The sequence below is a fragment of the Oncorhynchus clarkii genome, chromosome 2 (assembly GCF_045791955.1).
Source record: "Oncorhynchus clarkii lewisi isolate Uvic-CL-2024 chromosome 2, UVic_Ocla_1.0, whole genome shotgun sequence".
Classification (NCBI taxonomy): domain Eukaryota; kingdom Metazoa; phylum Chordata; class Actinopteri; order Salmoniformes; family Salmonidae; genus Oncorhynchus; species Oncorhynchus clarkii.
In genome coordinates, this window is record NC_092148.1 from 30555897 (window position 1) to 30578529 (window position 22633).

The following is a 22633-nucleotide window of genomic DNA, read 5'->3' on the forward strand; positions in this document are numbered from 1 at the left end:
AGAAATGTTCCATGGGCACAAAAAGCGAATTTATCTCAAATGTTGTGCACACATTGGTTTACATCCTTGTTAGTGAGCATTTCTCTTTTGCCAAGATAATTCATCCAACTGACAGGTGTAGCATATCAAGAAGCTGATTAAACAGCATGATCATTACACAGATGCACCTTGTGCTGGGGACAATAAAAAGCCACTTTAAAATGTGCAGTTTTGTCACACAACCCAATACCACATACTGTATCTTGTAAGTTTTGAGGGAGTGTGCAATTGGCATGCTGACTGCAGGAATGTCCACCAGAGCTGTTGCAAGATCATTTTATGTTAATTGCTCTACCAATAACTGCCCCCAACATCGTTTTAGAGCATTTGGCAGTACGTCCAACCGGCTTCACAACCGCAGACCACGTGTGACTACGCCAAATCCATAGATTAGGGCCTAATACGTTTTCTTCAGTTGACTGATTTCCTTAAATGAACTGTAACTCAGTCAAATCTTAAAACATTTTGCATGTTGCATTTATATTTTTGTTCAGTAAAGATTACTAATGCATTAATTCTATCTGTTACGGTGCGTGAATGAGGACCCAAAAGCGAATTAATGTAAACAGAGCTTCTTTAATAACCAAACATAGGTAGGCTCAGATGGACCGGCAGATTCCGACAGGACAGGACAAGGTTGCAGCAAACATGACGATAGTCTGGTTCAGGCATGACTAACACAAACAAGAATCCGACAAAGACAGGAGCAGAAAGAGAGAGAGATATAGAGACCTAATCAGAGGGAAAAAGGGAACAGGTGGGAAAAGGGGTGAACGAGGTAGTCAGAGAAGACAAGGGACAGCTGGGGGAAAGAGGGGGAGAAAAGGTAACCTAACACGACCAGCAGAGGGAGACAGGGTGAAGAGAAAGGACAGAAACAAGACACAACATGACAGTACATGACAGTACCCCCCCACTCACCGAGCGCCTCCTGGCGCACTCGAGGAGGAAGCCTGGCGGCAACGGAGGAAATCATCGATCAGCGCACGGTCCAGCACGTCCCGAGAGGGAACCCAACTCCTCTCCTCAGGACCGTACCCCTCCCAATCTACTAGGTACTGATGACCACGGCCCCGAGGACGCATGTCCAAAATCCTACGGACCCTGTAGATGGGTGCGCCCTCGACAAGGATGGGGGGGGGGGGGGGGGGGAGACGAGCGGGGGCGCGAAGAACGGGCTTGACACAGGAGACATGGAAGACCGGGTGGACGCGACGAAGATATCGCGGCAGAAGAAGTCGCACTGCGACAGGGTTAATGATTTGAGAAATACGGAACGGACCAATGAACCGCGGGGTCAACTTGCGAGAAGCGGTCTTAAGGGGAAGGTTCTGAGTGGAGAGCCAAACTCTCTGACCGCGACAATATCTTGGACTCTTAGTTCTACGCTTATTAGCAGCTCTCACAGTCTGCGCCCTATAACGGCAAAGTGCAGACCTGACCCTCTTCCAGGTGCGCTCGCAACGTTGGACAAAAGCCTGAGCGGAGGGGACGCTGGACTCGGCGAACTGAGATGAGAACAGCGGAGGCTGGTACCCGAGGCTACTCTGAAAAGGAGATAGCCCGGTCGCAGACGAAGGAAGCGAGTTGTGGGCGTATTCTGCCCAGGGGAGCTGTTCTGACCAAGACGCAGGGTTGCGAAAAGAAAGACTGCGTAAGATGCGACCAATAGTCTGATTGGCCCGTTCTGCTTGACCGTTAGACTGGGGGTGAAAGCCGGAAGAGAGACTGACGGAAGCCCCAATCAAACGGCAAAACTCCCTCCAAAATTGAGACGTGAATTGCGGACCTCTGTCCGAAACGACGTCTGACGGAAGGCCATGAATTCTGAAAACATTCTCGATGATGATTTGTGCCGTCTCTTTAGCAGAAGGAAGCTTAGCAAGGGGGATAAAATGAGCCGCCTTAGAGAACCTGTCGACAACCGTAAGAATAACAGTCTTCCCCGCTGACGAAGGCAGTCCGGTGACAAAATCTAAGGCGATGTGAGACCACGGTCGAGAGGGAATGGGAAGCGGCCTGAGACGGCCGGCAGGAGGGGAGTTACCGGACTTAGTCTGCGCGCAGACCGAACAAGCAGCCACGAAGCGACGCGTGTCATGCTCCCGGGTGGGCCACCAAAAACGCTGGCGAATGGAAGCAAGCGTACCCCGAACGCCAGGGTGGCCGGCTAACTTGGCAGAGTGAGCCCACTGAAGAACGGCCAGACGAGTAGGAACGGGAACGAAAAGAAGGTTCCTAGGACAGGCGCGCGGCGACGGAGTTTGAGTGAGTGCTTGCTTTACCTGCCTCTCAATTCCCCAGACAGTCAACCCGACAACACGCCCCTCAGGGAGAATCCCCTCGGGGTCAGTGGAGGCTACTGAAGAACTGAAGAGACGAGATAAAGCATCAGGCTTGGTGTTCTTAGAGCCCGGACGATAAGAAATCACGAACTCGAAACGAGCGAAAAACAGCGCCCAGCGTGCCTGACGCGCATTAAGTCGTTTGGCAGAACGGATGTACTCAAGGTTCCTATGGTCAGTCCAAACGACAAAAGGAACGGTCGCCCCCTCCAACCACTGTCGCCATTCGCCTAGGGCTAAGCGGATGGCGAGCAGTTCGCGGTTTCCCACATCATAGTTACGTTCCGACGGCGACAGGCGATGAGAAAAATACGCGCAAGGGTGGACCTTGTCGTCAGAGAGGGAGCGCTGAGAAAGAATGGCTCCCACGCCCACCTCTGACGCGTCAACCTCGACAACGAACTGTCTAGTGACGTCAGGTGTAACAAGGATAGGTGCGGATGTAAAACGATTCTTGAGGAGATCAAAAGCTCCCTGGGCGGAAACGGACCACCTAAAGCACGTCTTGACAGAAGTAAGGGCTGTGAGAGGAGCTGCCACCTGACCGAAATTACGGATGAAACGACGATAGAAGTTCGCGAAGCCGAGAAAGCGCTGCAGCTCGACGCGTGACTTAGGGACGGGCCAATCAATGACAGCTTGGACCTTAGCGGGATCCATCTTAATGCCTTCAGCGGAAATAACAGAACCGAGAAATGTGACGGAGGAGGCATGAAAAGAGCACTTCTCAGCCTTCACAAAAAGACAATTCTCTAAAAGGCGCTGGAGGACACGTCGAACGTGCTGAACATGAATCTGGAGTGACGGTGAAAAAATCAGGATATCGTCAAGGTAAACGAAAACAAAGATGTTCAGCATGTCTCTCAGGACATCATTGACTAATGCCTGAAAGACAGCTGGAGCGTTAGCGAGGCCGAAAGGAAGAACCCGGTATTCAAAGTGCCCTAACGGAGTGTTAAACGCCGTCTTCCACTCGTCCCCCTCCCTGATGCGCACGAGATGGTAAGCGTTACGAAGGTCCAACTTAGTGAAAAACCTGGCTCCCTGCAGGATCTCGAAGGCTGAAGACATAAGAGGAAGCGGATAACGATTCTTCACTGTTATGTCATTCAGCCCTCGATAATCTATGCAGGGGCGCAGGGACCCGTCCTTCTTCTTAACAAAAAAAACCCCCGCTCCGGCGGGAGAGGAGGAGGGGACTATGGTACCGGCGTCAAGAGCTACAGACAAATAATCTTCGAGAGCCTTACGTTCGGGAGCCGACAGAGAGTATAGTCTACCCCGGGGGGGAGTGGTTCCCGGAAGGAGATCAATACTACAATCATACGACCGGTGTGGAGGAAGAGAGGTGGCCCTGGACCGACTGAACACCGTGCGCAGATCGTGATACTCCTCCGGCACCCCTGTCAAATCACCAGGCTCCTCCTGTGAAGAAGAGACAGAGGAAACAGGAGGGATAGCAGACATTAAACATTTCACATGACAAGAGACGTTCCAGGAGAGGATAGAATTACTAGACCAATTAATAGAAGGATTATGACAAACTAGCCAGGGATGGCCCAAAACAACAGGTGTAAAAGGTGAACGAAAAATTAAAAAAGAAATGGTTTCGCTATGATTACCAGAAACAGTGAGGGTTAAAGGTAGCGTCTCACGCTGAATCCTGGGGAGAGGACTACCATCCAGGGCGAACAAGGCCGTGGACTCCCTTAACTGTCTGAGAGGAATGTCATGTTCCCGAGCCCAGGTCTCGTCCATAAAACAGCCCTCCGCCCCAGAGTCTATTAAGGCACTGCAGGAAGCTGACGAACCGGTCCAGCGTAGATGGACCGACAAGGTAGTGCAGGATCTTGAAGGAGAGACAGGAGTAGTAGCGCTCACCAGTAGCCCTCCGCTTACTGATGAGCTCTGGCTTTTACTGGACATGAAGTGACAAAATGACCAGCAGAACCGCAATAGAGACAGAGGCGGTTGGTGATTCTCCGTTCCCTCTCCTTAGTCGAGATGCGGATACCTCCCAGCTGCATAGGCTCAGCACCCGAGCCGGCAGAGGAAGATGGTAGTGATGCGGAGAGGGGGGCAACGGAGAACGCGAGCTCCTTTCCACGAGCTCGGTGACGAAGATCAACCCGTCGCTCAATGCGAATAGCGAGTTCAATCAAGGAATCCACGCTGGAAGGAACCTCCCGGGAGAGAATCTCATCCTTAACCTCTGCGCGGAGACCCTCCAGAAAACGAGCGAGCAAAGCCGGCTCGTTCCAGCCACTGGAGGCAGCAAGAGTGCGAAACTCAATAGAGTAGTCTGTTATGGATCGATTACCTTGACATAGGGAAGACAGGGCCCTGGAAGCCTCCTCCCCAAAAACAGATCGATCAAAAACCCGTATCATCTCCTCCTTAAAGTCCTGATACTGGTTAGTACACTCAGCCCTTGCCTCCCAGATTGCCGTGCCCCACTCACGAGCCCGTCCAGTAAGGAGAGATATGACGTAGGCGACACGAGCAGTGCTCCTGGAGTAAGTGTTGGGCTGGAGAGAAAACACAATATCACACTGGGTGAGGAACGAGCGGCATTCAGTGGGCTCCCCAGAGTAACACGGCGGGTTATTGATTCTGGGCTCCGGAGATTCGAAAGCCCTGGAAGTGGCCGGTGGATCGAGGCGGAGATGGTGAACCTGTTCTGTGAGGTTGGAGACTTGGGTGGCCAGGGTCTCAACGGCATGTCGAGCAGCAGACAATTCCTGCTCGTGTCTGCCTAGCATCGCTCCCTGGATCTCGACGGCTGAGTGGAGAGGATCCGAAGTCGCTGGGTCCATTCTTGGTCGGATTCTTCTGTTACGGTGCGTGAATGAGGACCCAAAAGCGAATTAATGTAAACAGAGCTTCTTTAATAACCAAACATAGGTAGGCTCAGATGGACCGGCAGATTCCGACAGGACAGGACAAGGTTGCAGCAAACATGACGATAGTCTGGTTCAGGCATGACTAACACAAACAAGAATCCGACAAAGACAGGAGCAGAAAGAGAGAGAGATATAGAGACCTAATCAGAGGGAAAAAGGGAACAGGTGGGAAAAGGGGTGAACGAGGTAGTCAGAGAAGACAAGGGACAGCTGGGGGAAAGAGGGGGAGAAAAGGTAACCTAACACGACCAGCAGAGGGAGACAGGGTGAAGAGAAAGGACAGAAACAAGACACAACATGACAGTACATGACACTATCGATGTAAGACATTATTCTGGTGAGCACAACTTTATTTAGTCTTCTGTGGGAATAAGTTATGATAGAAGAGAAGCTACTGTACATGTATCAAACTATAGTTGACAAACAAATGGTCTACCAAATGTCGGAAATTATAATATGGCCTAGCAAATGTTGGAAATTATAAGCAGAAAGTTGTCTAAATTAGGGGTAAAAGTAGCCAGTAGTAAATTATAGTAAATTAATTATAGCAGGCAAAATTATTATGTTGGATTGAACTGCGCAGGTAACCTGCTTTTTGAAGTGATTTGTTTGACAATCAGATTAAAACATCATCACACAACATCCATGTGAAACTGAGCCTGCGCAGACTGCAATAACAACAGTAGATAGGATAAGATGTTTACATGCAACAGTATCCTGTTTAAGATCAGCATATCCCAGGTATCTTATCCTGGTTCTTCATAACCGGGATACAAGCTTTTTCGAGTGATTGTAAATGAGATATGAGGCTTATACAGTATGTGTCAACTCAAAAACAGAATACTTGAGTATCCCGAATAATAACGGGATATTGGTGTGCATGTAAACGTGGACACTGACAACACGTTTCTGGCGGCCTTCATCCATCACGCACAGGTGTAGCATGCTAGATAACTAATTAGCACAGGTGGTCCCTCTGACTTCTGTAAATACATGCTGTAACATGGATATATGGCTGTGTGGGAACAGTAACCCCCGCATAGCCGCGGGAAGTAGGGGTGCTGCGCTACAGCAACCCCTGAAAAATCTGAATAAAAATATAGAATTTTTCATGAAAGTAGTGCACTGCGCTTTTAATAGTCCTTTATTAGCGGAACAATATGGCTATGGGTTAAGGGTTATGGCTAAGGTAAGGGTGGAAAAGTCCTAATGATCCTGGATAGCACTGACCCTTACTTGAGCATCACATGGTCAGAGAGGAAGAGGTGAAGTGAGAGATTTCATGCAGCATTCAAAACAACTGGGAACTCTAGGTAAAAACTAGCTCCGACTGGGAAAAATATTTTTGAACGGCATCCAACTTGGAATTCCAAGTCGAAAACTGCCATCTTTCGAGAGCTCCAGATCAGTGTTTTGGTACATGTATTGTCGATGTGACCCTTTCGGTCACTTTTTTTGTCTTGTTATCAACTGTAACAACATTGTTACTATTATTATTAACAACATTTATGGGTACAATTCCAAACTTGAAAATGATCAGTTACTTGAATCTTTGGAAAGCGTATTCTCCATTGGCTAACCAAGTTCACTAATGCTTGACTTATAGTAGGTGGGAATTTAATATTTCTCAGAATAATTTAATTGATAGATGGCCTCCGGGACAGTCCACTTCTATGAATACAAGTTTGAGGCAGTTTATGGAAAGGTTTGATATTATATATATTTGGAGAGTGAAGTTTCTTTATGACCAGTCTTTAACTTGGAGTTATAATATATTTTTGGCTGGTGTCTAAATGTTTTAATAAACAGGATATTTCGGTTAACATCCTTGCCACTCCCCTTACTGATCATAGAGCTATTTATATTGACATTAAACTTTTTATTTCTAATAATGGCCTTGGCAGAAAATCCTACTGGATGCTTAATAGCTCTATATTAAAACATGAGTTGGTCAAGATGGAGATAACCAATTTAATTACAAACTTCTGGAACAAAGCTATAAACTACAATTCATACAAGTAATAATTGGGAACTTTTTAAATATGAGGTTGGAAAATATTCAAGAAAATATGGGAATATTCTTGCCAAGACGAGGAGAGCTGAAGAAGAAAGTGTAATTACAAAGATCACCTCTCTTGTTCAAAAGCCTGTTGAAAGTCTCTCAGAGGAAGACAAATCTGTTCTGTATGAGCTACAACACAAGTTGGATGATATGTATAAACTGAAAGCAAAGGGAGCCTTTGTCAGATCTAGGAAGAAGTGGCTAGAGGAGGGTGAACAAAATTAATCTTATTTTTTCAGGTTAGAAAAATACTACTCTAAAAATAACACAATTCAACAATTAAATGCTAATGGTCTCATCACAGATGATCCCATATGAATCACTAACTGTAGTTATAGTTCTAAGTATTGTGAGGTTTCCTCAACTCTTTTTTTTTTACTCTCTGGGGGATGTGAAATCAATTGGGGAGGCTGAGAGGGAACAGTGTGATGACCCTATTATAGTTGAAGATATCATTTATTCTATTGAACAGCTTAAAAATGATACGTCTCCTGAGACTGATGGTATATCTGCTGAGTTTTACAAAACATTTTGTCAACATTTAGCCCCGTTTCTGTTGGAGGTCTTTTCTGAAAGCATTGCAAATAATGCTCTCCCTCCCAGTTTGACTCAAGGTCTGATTACATGAATCCCTAAGCCCAAGAAATACTTGCTTCTCCTCGATAATTGGCGTCCAATCTGTCTGCTCAATAACAACTACAAAATATTAGCCTCTATATTTGAAAAAAGAATGAAGGCAGTATTGGACTCAATTATAGAAGAAACCCAACCTGGCTTCATGAGGAATATACATATAATCTAATAATATCCGACTGGTGTTAGCCTTATTGACTATTCTGATCTAATCTTCGAAGATAGTTTTATTGTCTTCTTAGACTTTTATAAAGCCTTCGATACAGTGGAACATAAGTTTATATTTCTCTCTCTTGAGAAATGTGGTTTTGGGGAGTTATTTTGTAGTACTATTAAAACTCTTAATATGAATGGCAACAGTTCCATTAAATTAAAGCATGGCACTTCTCCCAGATTTGATTTGAAAAAAGGAATTAGGCAAGGTTGCCCAATTTCACCTTACCTTTTCCTGCTTGCAACCCAACTTCTTACAAGTTTTGTTAAATCCAGCGATATAAAAGGGATCTCTGTTGCTGACAGAGATATTATCATAAGTCAGCTTGCAGATGACATCACCTTCTTTTTCAAAGATGCTGACCAGATTTCTAGAGCAGTCAATAAATATTTTTTCCAAAGCATCTGGTATTTGCCTAATCTTTAATAAGTGTGAATTGTTTGTTGTTAACGACTGTGTGATACCCTCTATATGCAACATTACAGTAAATAAAAAAGTAACATACCTTGGGATTAACATTTCTAAGGATCAACAGGAAAGATGCTCATTAAATGTCATATTATAGAAAAAAACTAAAAGAAGTTGAACCATTGGTTGCAAAATGATTTATGCTTGAAAGGTTGAGTATTGCTTTCTAAAGCTGAAGGTATCTCCAGACTTACCTATGCAGCCCAGTCCCTACATCTTGACAACAAAATAGGTAAAGCAGTTGACCAGATGCTTTTCAACTTCATCTGGAAAAATCCTAAACATTATATTAGGAAATCGTTCGTTTTGAACACATATGAATATGGTGGTCTGAATTTTTTTGATTTTCCTACTTTGAATAATACTTTTAAGATAATTTGGACTAAACATTTCTAAAAGAATCCTAATTTAATTTGGAATTTCCTCCCTCATTACATCTTCTCCCGTTTTGGTGGCTTCAATTTGATGTTACTTTGTAACTATAACATTGATAAGATTCCTTCAAAATGATCTGCTTTTCATAGACAAGTATTCTTAGCGTGATCAATAATATATAAACATCATTCTTTTCCCCGCATAGGTATTTCATTTGGATGGATATTTTGTATAGAAACAAGTCTTTATTTTTAAAGAACTGGTAAGTCTTTAAAAATAAGTTTAAAATGCTGGTAAGTCAACTTTTTAATGCAGAAAGATTGTTACTTAATCATGACGAATGTTTATCTCGTTACAATATTCCTGTTACACATAGAGAGTTTGCCATGGTTTTTGATGCTATTCCATCTGGAACTCTCATGTTGTTTAGAGGTGTAACCAGACCTCACCTTCTTGAACTATCCTTGCTTAATCCAGTTGACTCTCCAATAGGAATAATGTGTTTCTCCTTGCTCCCTCAGAACAACAGATCTATACATGCTTTATTTCAAAGGGATATGGTATCCATTCCTTATGTCACAACTTACTGGAATACATTTGTCAATAATATCTGTTGTAAAAAAAAAGTATGGTTATTACCACACATACCTGCTGTTAGTATTAACCTGCTAATCATTATTTGAAGAAACTCAAAAAATACATTAACATTAACTGTACTTTTTGTGTTGAGCATCCAGAAACAGTCTTACATTTATGTTGGCATTGTTTACATGTAAATAAATGATTTGTTTGGATGTATGTTCGTAGTTTTATAATTGTTAATATTCTTGATGACTTTAGTTTTGTTATGGGAGAGTGTGCTCCTCGGGTTTCCTTAACTATAATAGGGATAAAGAAACAGAATTTTACCTCGTAATATCGAATTGTGCAAATGTAAAATTAATATTCATGAATGGAAATTCATGAATAAAAAAAACACTCTTCCGTGTTGTCTATAAGGAATTAGAACAGTACATTCTACATTCTTCTAATAAGAAAGCTGCTAATTAGCTAATCTTCTAATCTGTAATTTGTTGTACCCCCTAGCATATGTTATAATTGTCTGTTTGTATACTTATTGTATGTATACTGGTTTGTCTGCAATAAATACAATTTTTAAAAAGACAAAAAAATACACGTACTGTCGCTCTCTGATGACGTCTTTCCGGAATGTGCGGGACGCTGAGTTAAAACACGTGGTTCGGGTACATAGAAGAAGTTGAAGATATCACTTTACATTTGGAGTGTTTTCGCTTATTGTTCATCGTCTACCTGTGTGTCAGATAACCTGCCAAAATGGTGAAGCCACGGTTCAAGGGGAAAAGCACGATAAACACCTCGGCGGCCAGCAGTAATCCTGGTAAGTTACAGTCCTTGCGCGGTGTAACGTTACTGTTTGTTTATAGCTAATGTTAGCTAGCTAACGTTAGTTGGCTAAGCCGATAGACTTTCTCTCTGAAAAGACTACATGGACAGATCCAACCTTACCTAACTAACGTTATCTATGCAGAAACATTTGCTCCATATGTGACATTCATGTTAGCTACAAATTGAAAAGTATACAATATGTTTGGCACTGACATAATTAGTTCGCTACAGTAACTACCTAATTTAGCTACACATTATGTGTAACGTTATGCCAAAAACACAACACAACTTCCATAACATTGAGAACTACACGTTATATGGATTTCCAATATTGTTCTGACACTGACAATTAATTAACCCGAAATACCACCACCTATAGTCTCCAACACTGTGTGTGACATGAAATTGCTATATCATTGCTATACCTTTTACAGACCGACCCAAGACTCCTGCAGGTTCAGGCAACAGCATGAGGGACCGAGCAACTGTCAGGCGTCTGAATATGTACAGACAAAAGCAGAGATGGTAAATGATGGGTGGGGGAAAAATGTGACACTTCCCCTGTGACTTACATATTTCCTATAATGCTAGTGTAACGCTCAGGTCAGGGGTTGACACATTACCCAGATAGAGCACACTAGTTCCTGGAATTCCAAAGTTAGCTCATCTTCATTTTTTCTTGTTTAAAATGATTGTTTTGTAATATATTTGACTGTAACATCCTTTGCCATTAGCAACAACCGAGGCCAGGTGATCAAGCGTTTGTCGTACCAGTCCACTGTTTCTGATGGGACACAGGCCAGAGTGGAGCCCAACATCAAATGGTTTGGTGAGTAGTGCTGTTAACAGCAATTTGTCTAACAATTGATCAGCTCTGAGCAAGTTCAAACTGTATACAGAATGGCAAAGTTCTTGTCAATAATGACTGGCAAACTCTTGATTTTTTAACAAATCAGTTTTTATGCCTTTTTTAAAAATATCTGTATGAGAGATAAGATGGTAGCCTCAACTCACACACACACTGGATAATTCTTCCCCTCTGGTCTCCTCTGTCTCAGCAAACACTCGGGTGATCAAGCAGTCGTCCCTACAGAAGTTCCAGGATGAGATGGGTGCAGTGAAGAAGGACCCATACCGCGTGGTGATGAAACAGAGCAGGCTGCCCATGTCACTCCTGCACGACAGAGTCAAGGCACACGTAAGTACCAAACAGGGTCGTATTAATTTGGGCACACTATAGTGTGGTCACGATACCAGCATTTTGACCTCGATAGCAGGTCTAGTATCATGATATGGAAAAAATACCGTTGCAAAAATGTCACCGCATAACCACTGGTCGTAATTGTTTTTTAAACATATGCTGATAACTAGTTTTATTAAACCTTCATTTAGTACATCTAAAATAATATATTCAAATTCTTTCAAAAAATAAAACACCGTATAAATAACCCCCTAGAGTTGGGGGTTTGTGAGAGTGAGAGACTTATTATATATCCTAGATGTGACAGACACTTCAAAATGTTTTTTTTTTTTTTACTGTCATTTTTGCCATTTGTGAATGTGCTATTCAATTTGTTATTATGGACTACAGTAGTAAAGGCCAAATTCAATATTTATCACATTTTTATACTCTTAAGCATTAAATAACAGAAGAATATCTCTTCTAAAATGTAATTTGACATACAGTATCATGGTTAATATAATCATCGATGGCCATAATATTGGGTCAAATGACATTCATTAGACCTATGATCCATTTTTCATTACAGCTAAATAATTTTAATAGTTCCAAAACAACGTTAAAAAAAGGTATTTGAGGGTCATTTCTGAAGCTTCTATACTGCAGTAGTCTACACCCCTCAAACTCGACCCTGGACCTCGAAGCCAGTTCCACTGCTTGTTTTCATTGTTACCCTCTAATAAAGCACCGATTTAGACCCGGCAGACCAGGTGGGTATAATACATTTTCAAGTAGAACAGCAAACCAGCAGGCTCCCAACCTCGTATGGTAAGAGTTGGTCTACGCAGTACACACCATAGGAATACAATGGATTTTTACATAGCATACTACAATTCCAAGAGTGCACTTTAACTCCCAGGGTGAAATGCACCGCCCAGGAATGCTGGCTAGCAAGCCCAGACAAATGCAAAATAGTCTAAATATATTGCCTTCATACTTCGGTTATGCAGCCAACGAGTGCTCAGCATATGTGGGAACTCCTTCAAGACTGTTGGGAAAGCAACCTCATGAGGCTGGTTGAGAGAATGAAGTGCAAAGCTGTCATCATGCAAAGGGTGGATACTTTGAAGAATCTTAAATATGAAATATACTTTGTTGGTTACTACATGATTCCATATGTATTATTTCATAGTGTTCAGGTCTTCACTATTATTTTACAATGTAGAAAATAGGAAAAATAAAGGAAAAACCCTGGAATGAGTTGTGTCAACTTTGACTGGTACTGTGTGTTTGTCATTGTCACTCAAATCATTCAAATGTAGTTGCTAGTAGAATAAGATTACAATGCAAATGTTCTGTGTACAGTGGCAAGAAAAAGTATGAACCCTTTGGAATTTGACATAAGTCACACCGATATCCGAACTCTGTGTGCTTAAACTAATAACACACAAATGTTATTTTTCTTGTCTATTTTGAATACACCATTTAAACATTCACAGTGTAGTTTGGAAAAAGTGTGAACCCCAAGGCTAATTACTTCTCCAAAAGCTAATTGGAGTCACGAGTCAACTAACCTGGAGTCCAATCAATGAGACAAGATTTTGGTTAGACCTGCCCTGCCCGCCCCATGAAAAAATACTCATAAAATGTTAGTTTCCTGTTCACAGGAAGCATTGTCTGATGTGAACCATGCTTTGAACAAAAGAGATATCAGAAGACCCAAGATTAAGAATGGTTGACTTGCATAAAGCTGGAAAGGGTTACAAGTATCTAAAAGCTTTGATGTTCATCAGTCCTGCAAAGATGACTGCAAGAGCACAGCGCAGAATGCTCAATGAGGTTAAGAAGAATCCTAGCGTGTCAGCTAAAGACAGAAATCTCTGGAACATGCTAACGTCTCTGTTGACGAGTCTACAATAAGTAAATCACTAAACAAGAATGGTGTTAATGGGAGGACGCCATGGAAGAAGCCACTGCTGTCCAAAAAATCATTGCTGCACGTCTGAAGCTCATAAGTACACCTGGATGTTCAGTTGTTTTGAAGGAAGGAACATACAACACTGTGTGGAGAAAAAATGGCACAGCACACCAACATTAACCTCATCTCAACTGTAACTATGGTGTTGGGAGCATCGTGGTTTGGGGCTGCTTTGCTGCCTCAGGGTCTGGACAGCTCGCTATCATCGATGGAAAAATGAATTCCCAAGTTTATTAAGACATTTTGTAGGAGAATGTAAGACTATCTGTCCATCAATTGAAGCTCAACAGAAGTTGGGTGACGCAATGGGACAGCAATCCAAAATATAGAAGTAAATCAGCAACAGAATGGCTTGAACAGAAGAAAAAATGCTTTATGGAGTGGCCCAGTCAGTCCTGACCTCAACCCGATTGAGATGCTGTGGCATGACCTCGAGCGTTTCACACCAGACATCCCAAGAATATTGCTGAACTGAAACAGTTTTGTAAAGAGGATTGGTCCAAAATTCCTCCTGACTGTTGTGCAGGTCTGATCCTCTACTAGAGAAAACATTTGGTTGAGGTTATTGCTGCCAAATAAGGGTCACCCAGTTATTAAATCCAAGGATTCACATACTTTTCCCACCCTGCACTGTGAATGTTTACACGATGTGTTCAATAAAGACATGAACAATTGGATGAAGAGCAGATACAATTTAATGTAGAAATCCAGGTAATTCTAAAGGGTTCACATACTATTTCACAGTGGGGAGAAAAAGTTTGTCGTTTTGGAACTTAACCTCCCTTGCACTGCTTTGTGGCACCTTTTGCTTAGTAGTTTCGGTTGGCTGGCCCTCATATGCTCTGTACGCAAAGTATTCCCATCGTGCGCTTCTGGAGACAGTTTCGTCAACAAGCTGGGGTTGTGGACGTATGATGTTTTAGTTTGAGGAAGCCATGCTGTCAGTATTTTCTCTCACTCTCCTCTCGCTTACTTTCCAAATGTGGCTCGCGCTGTGTCCGCTGCATGCGCAAGTAATCTGCCCCCCCCCCTCAAAAAGATTCAGACAAATTACTAGATGAACTAGATCCTCTCAATCCGACTTGAGACACATTTGACACAAGTACCGAAAGTAACAAATTCTAGTATCAAAGTATTTTTCATGTTTTGTTATCAAAGTACCAACTTTTCGGTAGACTGTGCTATATTAGCCCACTGTAGCAAAATTTTTTGCGACTGAAAACGAAAAGTGTTTCAGATGTTTGTCTTCTGTTTGGTGCCTAATGAATACAACCCGATCAAATTAGTACATCCAAGTGACCCAACACTGGGGTGGAGTTGACTACTTGATGCTGAGCAGATGGCACTTTCCCCACTGTGCTTTCATATGATGTTTTTGACTACAGGGAGTATCGATTGTGTTCAATCCCACACAATGTTATTCAATATTGTCCCATCTGGCAAAGCTGTAGCTGTCTGTCTTGTGTAGTCACTGTGATTATAAATGTGCATTTTTATTATTATTATTATTATTATTATTATTATTATTTGATCCTATTAGCTTTTGCAGAAGCAGCAGCTACTCTTCCTGCGGTCAACAAACTCAAAACAGTAACAACTCTGATAGACAAGTCACATTTTTTTTATACAAATATATACAAACAATACTACACTTTTATACAAACACAACCCTCAAACAAGAGACTGGCATGCATGTTGTTAGTTCTGTATGTACAGTTAAGGGCAAGGGGTGCTGCTCTGTTTTGAGCCAGCTGCAGCTTTGCTAGGTCTTTCTCTGCTGTACTTGACCATATTACAAGACGACAGTAATCATGATGGGACAAGATCAGAGCCTGAAAAAACAGTACAGTTGATTTGTGTTAAACACAGACAACCCTCCCCATCTTCACAACTTTGGCAATATGACTTGACCGTGATAATTGACCATCCAATGTTATAACTTGGAGTTTAGCGTCCTCGACTTGCTCAATGGTCACACCTTTATTTGCAACCCCAGTTGAGGTTTCGGTCTTAGAAATTGTTTGGAACCAAATACAATGCTTTTAGTTTTAATGTATTTAAGAGTTTATTTTGAATTACCCATTCTGATGCTGACAAACTCATTTTTTTTAGAATTTCGGTGAGTTCTTTGGCTTTGGTTGCTGAAATGTAGCGTGTGGACTCATCCGCATACATAGTCATTATAGCTTTGGGTAAAATCGTTTGTTTAAAAAAATAAATAGATGAGTAACGGCCCAAGACGACTGCCCTGAGGGACACTGCACGTACTTTTGTTCATGTAGTGTATGCGAACAGCTCATTCCAAAATCATGGCAAATAATATGGAATTGGTCCCCGCTTTGCTGCTATGACATCCTCCATGCTTCTGGGGAGGCTTTCCACTTAGATGTTGGAACATTTCTGCGAGGACTTGCTTCGAGCATTAGTGAGATCAGGCGCTAATGTTGGCCGATTAGGCCTGGCTCGCAGTCGGCGTTCCAATTCATTCCAAAGGTGTTTGGTGGGGTTGAGGTCAGGGCTCTGTGCAGGCCAGTCAAGTTCTTCCACACCGATCTCGACAAACCATTTCTGTATGGACCTGGCTTTGTGCACCAGGGCATTGAAAGTAGCAGCTCAAGATGGGCATAAATTTGGCAAATTTACTTGTTGGAAAGGTGGAATCCTATGACAGTGCCACGTTGAAAGTCACTGAGCTCTTCAGTAAGGCCATTCTACTGTTAATGTTTGTCTATGGAGATTGCATGGCGGTCTGCTCATATTTTATACACCCGTCAGCCAAATCCACTAATTTTAAAGTGTTTCCATACTATATATATGTATATATACACACACACACACACACACACACACGTATATGCACTGCTCAAAAAAATAAAGGGAACACTTAAACAACACAATGTAACTCCAAGTCAATCACACTTCTGTGAAATCAAACTGTCCACTTAGAAAGCAACACTGATTGACAATCAATTTCACATGCTGTTGTGTAAATGGAATAGACAACAGGTGGAAATTATAGGCAATTAGCAAGACGCCCCCAATAAAGGAGTGGTTCTGCAGGTGGTCACTTTTGAATGCTGGCGGTGCTTTCACTCTAGTGGTAGCGTGAGATGGAGTCTACAACCCACACAAGTGGCTCAGGTAGTGCAGCTCATCCAGGATGGCACATCAATGCGAGCTGTGGCAAGAAGGCTTGCTGTGTCTGTCAGCGTAGTGTCCAGAGCATGGAGGCGCTACCAGGAGACAGGCCAGTACATCAGGAGATGTGGAGGAGGCCGTAGGAGGGCAACAACCCAGTAGCAGGACCGCTACCTCCGCCTTTGTGCAAGGAGGAGCAGGAAGAGCACTGCCAGAGCCCTACAAAATGACCTCCAGCAGGCCACAAATGTGCATGTGTCTGCTCAAATGGTCAGAAACAGACTCCATGAGGGTGGTATGATGGCCCGACATCCACAGGTGGGGGTTGTGCTTACAGCCCAACACCGTGCAGGACGTTTGGCATTTGCCAGAGAACACCAAGATTGGCAAATTTGCCACTGGCGCCCTGTGCTCTTCACAGATGAAAGCAGGTTCACACTGAGCACGTAACAGACGTGCCAGAGTCTGGAGACGCCGTGGAGAACGTTCTGCTGCCTGCAACATCCTCCAGTATGACCGGTTTGGCGGTGGGTCAGTCATGGTGTGGGGTGGCATTTCTTTGGGGGGCTGCACAGCCCTCCATGTGCTCGCCAGAGGTAGCCTGACTGCCATTAGGTACCGAGATGAGATCCTCCGACCCCTTGTGAGACCATATGCTGGTGCGGTTGACCCTGGGTTCCTCCTAATGCAAGACAATGCTAGACCTCATGTGGCTGGAGTGTGTCAGCAGTTCCTGCAAGAGGAAGGCATTGATGCTATGGACTTGCCCGCCCGTTCCCCAGACCTGAATCCAATTCAGCACATCTGGGACATCATGTCTCGCTTCATCCACCAGTTGCACCACAGACTGTCCAGGAGTTGGCGGATGCTTTAGTCCAGGTCTGGGAGGAGATCCCTCAGGAGACCATCCACCACCTCATCAGGAGCATGCCCAGGCGTTGTAGGGAGGTCATACAGGCACGTGGAGGCCACACACACTACTGAGCCTCATTTTGGCTTGTTTTAAGGACATTACATCAAAGTTGGGTCAGCCTGTAGTGTGGTTTTCCACTTTAATTTTGAGTGTGCCTCCAAATCCAGACCTCCATGGGTTGATACATTTGATTTCCATTGATAATTTTTGTGTGATTTTGTTGTCAGCACATTCAACTATGTAAAGAAAAAGTATTTAATAAGAATATTTCATTCATTCAGATCTAGGATGTTATTTTAGTGTTCCCTTTATTTTTTTGAGCAGTGTATGTACACACACAAAAGTATATCTGATGTTAGAAGAACACTTTCTAGGTTCTGTTGGATAAATAACTTTGCAACCATGTGATGTAAAGCCATAGCAAGTGAGGTTTTTCTTTTTCCCCCAATTTATGATCAATAAAATAAAAGGCTTCACTGAAATCTATCATTTTATTATCCATTTATTTTAAACATCAGTCATCTGAGTCAGTGCAGTACAAGTTGAGTGCCCTTCTCCTTATTTCTGCTGAAAGTCAGTAGTTAACTTATTGTAAAATCAGTACTCTGTATTCCTCAGGTAGCCAATTTCTTAGAGCCTGGTTACACCAGATTGAGCGATCTTTCGGGTTTAACCAGGCTATATTTGTGACCTATTGGCCTATTCCCTCTTGTTTTGCTCCTCTTCACAGTGAACCAATCTGCCTGTATCGCGTTGTTTTGCAAGAAATAGTTTAATGCAGTCGGCCAACTTTGCACCCCTGCCAACGGTGATTTTGCTACACGGCGTTCCTGTAGATTATTTTCAACTGTAATAGTCTGTGTTATGAGGATTCCTGCTATGAAAGTATCTGCCTGTTTTGTGGCCGGCTGCTGTGTGTGCGAGTCACTCCTAACTGTGCGCATGGTGGATGGAGAGAGGCATTTTGAGAAGCTCAAAACGCTACTACAGGAAAATGTACAGTTTTCAAAGCTTCTACTGTTTGTTACATCGAGTAGCCTTCGCCTAGTGCTGGAAATTTGAAGTCTGAAGTTTACTTAGCCGTAGCCAAATACATTTTAATCCCTGTAAAAATTCCCAGTCAGTTAGGATCATCACTTTATTTTTTTGAATTTGACCCCCTTTCCCCCCCAATTTCTTGGAATCCAATTGTTTAGTAGCTACTATCTTGTCTCATCGTCTCTCCCGAGCCTGTACGGGAGTTGTAGCGAAGGTTGAAAGTCATGCGTCCTCCAATACACAACCCAACCAAGCCGCACAGCGCGCATCCAACCCGGAAGCCAGCTGCACCAATGTGTCAGAGGAACCAACGTGCACCTGGCGACCTGGTTAGCGTGCACTGCGCCCGGCCCGCCACAGGAGTTGCTGGAGTCAAGGATATCCCTACCGGCCAAGCCCTCCCTAACCCGGACGACGCTGGGCCGGGCGTCGCCCCACGGACCTCCCGGTCGCGGCCGGTTGCAACAGAGCCTGGGCGCGAACCCAGAGTCTGGTGGCACAGCTGGTGCTGCAGTACAGCGCCCTTAACCACTGCGCCACCCGGGAGGCCTGGATCACCAATTTATTTTAAGAATGTGAAATGTCAGAATAATAGTAAAGAGAATTATTTCAGCTTTTTCACATTCCCAGTGGGTCAGAAGTTTACATACTCTATTGGTATTTGTTAGATTAAATTGTTTAACTTGGGTCAATAAGTTGGATGAATTTTGGCCCATTCTTCCTGACAGGTTTGTAGGCCTCCTTGCTCGCACATGCTTTTTCAGTTCTTTGCCCGCAGATTTTCTATGGGATTGAGGTCAGGGTTTTGTGATGGCCACTCCAATACCTTGACTTTGTTGTCCTTAAGCCATTTTGCCACAACTTTGGAGGTCATTGTTAATTTGAAAGACCCATTTGCGACCGAGCTTTAACTTCCTGACTGATGTCTTGAGATGTTGCTTCAATATATCCACATAATTGTCCTGCCTCATGATGCCATCTATTTTGTGAAGTGCACCAGTCCCTCCTGAAGCAAAGCACCCCCACCACATGAAGCTGCCACCCCCACGCTTCACGGTTGGGGTGATGATCTTCGGCTTGCAAGCCTCCCCTTTTTCCTCCAAATGATGGTCATTATAGCCAAACGGCTCTATTTTTGTTTCATCAGACCAGAGGACATTTCTCCATGTGCAGTTGCAAACTGTAGTCTGGCTTTTTTATGCTAGTTTTGGAGTGGTGGCTTCTTCCTTGCTGAGTGGCCTTTCAGGTTATGTTGACTTAGTACTCGTTTTACTGTGGATATTGATACTTTTGTACCTGTTTCCTCCAGCATCTTCACAAGGTCCTTTTTGCTGCTGTTCTGGGATTGATTAGCACTGTTCGCACCAAAGTACGTTCATCTCTAGGAGACAAAACGCGTCTCCTTCCTGAGCGATATGACGGCTGCGTGGTCCCATGGTGTTTTATACTTGCGTACTATTGTTTGTACAGATGAATGTGGTACCTTAAGGTGTTTGGAAATTGCTCCCAAGGATGAACCAGACTTGTGGAGGTCTACAATTAGTTTTTTCTGAGGTCTTGGCTGATTTCTTTTGATTTTCCCATGATGTCAAGCAAAGAGGCACTGAGTTTGAAGATAGGCCTTGAAATACATCCACAGATACACCTCCAAGTGACTCAAAATGTCAGATGCTTCTAAAGCCATGACATAATCTTCTGGAATTTTCCAAGCTGTTTAAAGGCACAGTCAACTTACTGTATGTAAACGTCTGACCCACTGGAATTGTGATACAGTGAAATAATCTGTCTGTAAACAATTGTTTGAAAAATTACTTGTGTCATGCACAAAGTAGATGTCCTAACCGACTTGCCAAAACTATAGTTTGTTAACGAGATTTGTGAAGTGGTTGAAAAATGAGTTTTAATGGCTTCAACCTAAGTGTTTGTAAACTTCCAACTTCAACTGTATGTATTAAAAAAATGATTGTAGGACATTAGCCCACATTTTACTGATGGATTAATCAATTATCCTACATGGCTATATAGAAACACTATCATATTTATAGTTATCAATCTAGCTAGATGTTTTGAGATCCCTCTTCCTTTGGATGTAAGTATTATAGCTTATAGGCCAATATGCACAAAGAAGAGCAAAAAATAAATCTAATTCTGGATCCTATTTTGACAGGTTTCATATCAAAATATCAATCATGCATTCCCTGTATATGTTAGATGAAATAATAGCTTTTTTTGATCAAAGTCTACCATCTCTGTATTACTTGGCACTGAGTAATTGTCCAGAGCCCTGCCACTAATGTGCAGTGAGTGTCCTTGTATTTGTTATCAAGCAACATGGTCAAATGTATCACACTTTGACTTATTGTCCATTTCGCCCTGCTAAGATTTATATGATATGCATCTTTGTGCTATTACTAAAGAAGAAGCAGCTATGTTCTGACTTATTGTCCATTTCGCCCTGCTAAAAACGCCCCGAATGTCTCCAAGCAACACTTCTGTCCAGTTCTTCATGTTCTCTCTGAACATTGTTGTTGACTGAGTTTCAGTGTTCTTTTCCCTCTAAATAGCTCCATATGCGTGTAAGACCTTTCAAGATGCTCAAAGCTGTTGGAGATGAATGGCCTTTTCCTTTTTTACTCTCCCTGCTTTCCCCACTCCTCCTTCCTTCTCTTGCCATTTTATGTCTTAAGCCATTTCAGGGAATTGAGCCCCATGCCAAAGCAATGTGAGCAAGTCCAGATATGTTGCATAAATTATTTTTAATTGGATGTCAATTTTGGTTCTCTCTTTTGATCTGTTCCTGATCTTCACTGTTTGTTGGCAGAGTGTTCTCTCGCCATGGTCTTTGTCAGGTCTCTTATTCTATTTTATGGTGATGTTTTCACCATAGTTTCTGTCTTCAGTCGGTAACACGTATTTTGAGTTTTTGCTCCCCTTCAAGGATTTTTTTGTTGTCATTTACTGTTAATTTTAAAAGCCAGGGTTAGCAATAGAATACTGCAAAAAAAGACCAGAAGGGGTGGAAGAAGGAAACGGGAGGTGATAGACGCATAGTTTTAGAAAGAACAACCTCCAAAACATCCTGGCGGGTAGTCAAAGTGAAGCTGAAATCTTAAACATCATTGCTTTTGACAAGATCCATAAACTGTTTGTTTTCTGTTTCTCTCCGTGTTGGAATAGGACTAAGGCTTCCTTTTACGGCTGTGTTGGAGGGTAATTTAACTCCTAATCAGATCTGGCACAGACAATGCAGTTTATTGACCGTTTCACTGCGTACTTGGGGTTCTGTGTGTTGTGTGTGTTCTCCGCCGTTGTTTATTGGTGGAACCCCTGGAACATGGCCACCAGCTTCGTCGCATAAAGCTTTGCGGTTTGCACCAACTAATTATAACCTAACATATACCTCACACGGAACACACATGGAATTCTACATCACTGTTCTTTCTCTCCACCACTGTTCCACCCAAGAGTTTTGTTCCAGCTGTAACCCCCTCCAAGCCGTTGTATTTTAGTTCTGCTTGTATCTTCGCAGTGAGAGAAATAAGCTGTTGCTTTAGTGGAAGCATTTATTTTGCATTGCATGCACCATTACAAAGCCACACTATCCAACGCAGGCAGCCATAAATCTGTTGTGCGAGCACAGAGCTGCTCTCCTCCAGCCCCCCAGGGTTGTGGTTTGTCTGTTAGGCAGCTGAACAACTTGCAGACGTTACGTTTTGAGGACACTTGTGGTTGTAGAGCTCAGACACCCATTGAAAACCATAAGAGAGTGCAGCACAGACGTAATTGCATCTATCGTCCCACATTTCCACATCCGTCTTTCACATCTATCATAAAGTCTTCCCCTTGTCTGTCTTCCGAATGTCTCCCTCCTGCTGCTTCTCTCAGGAAGCAGCTGTGATAGAATGGCCTCTCAAATAGATTGCAAGAGCCCCTTTTTCTC

At 43.1% G+C, this 22633-nt stretch overlaps 1 protein-coding gene across 1 annotated transcript in view; it reads left to right on the forward strand.

Moving 5' to 3' along the window:
- Positions 1 to 10224: 10224 nt before the first annotated feature.
- Positions 10225 to 22633, forward strand: part of LOC139366447 (nucleolar GTP-binding protein 2-like) — a 29486-nt gene continuing 17077 nt past the window's right edge. The window contains exons 1-4 of the mRNA XM_071103943.1: positions 10225 to 10438; positions 10881 to 10971; positions 11181 to 11275; positions 11505 to 11644. Coding sequence (XP_070960044.1) covers positions 10375 to 10438; positions 10881 to 10971; positions 11181 to 11275; positions 11505 to 11644 — 390 coding nt within the window. The 5' untranslated portion in view covers positions 10225 to 10374. The remainder of the gene's footprint in view (positions 10439 to 10880; positions 10972 to 11180; positions 11276 to 11504; positions 11645 to 22633) is intronic.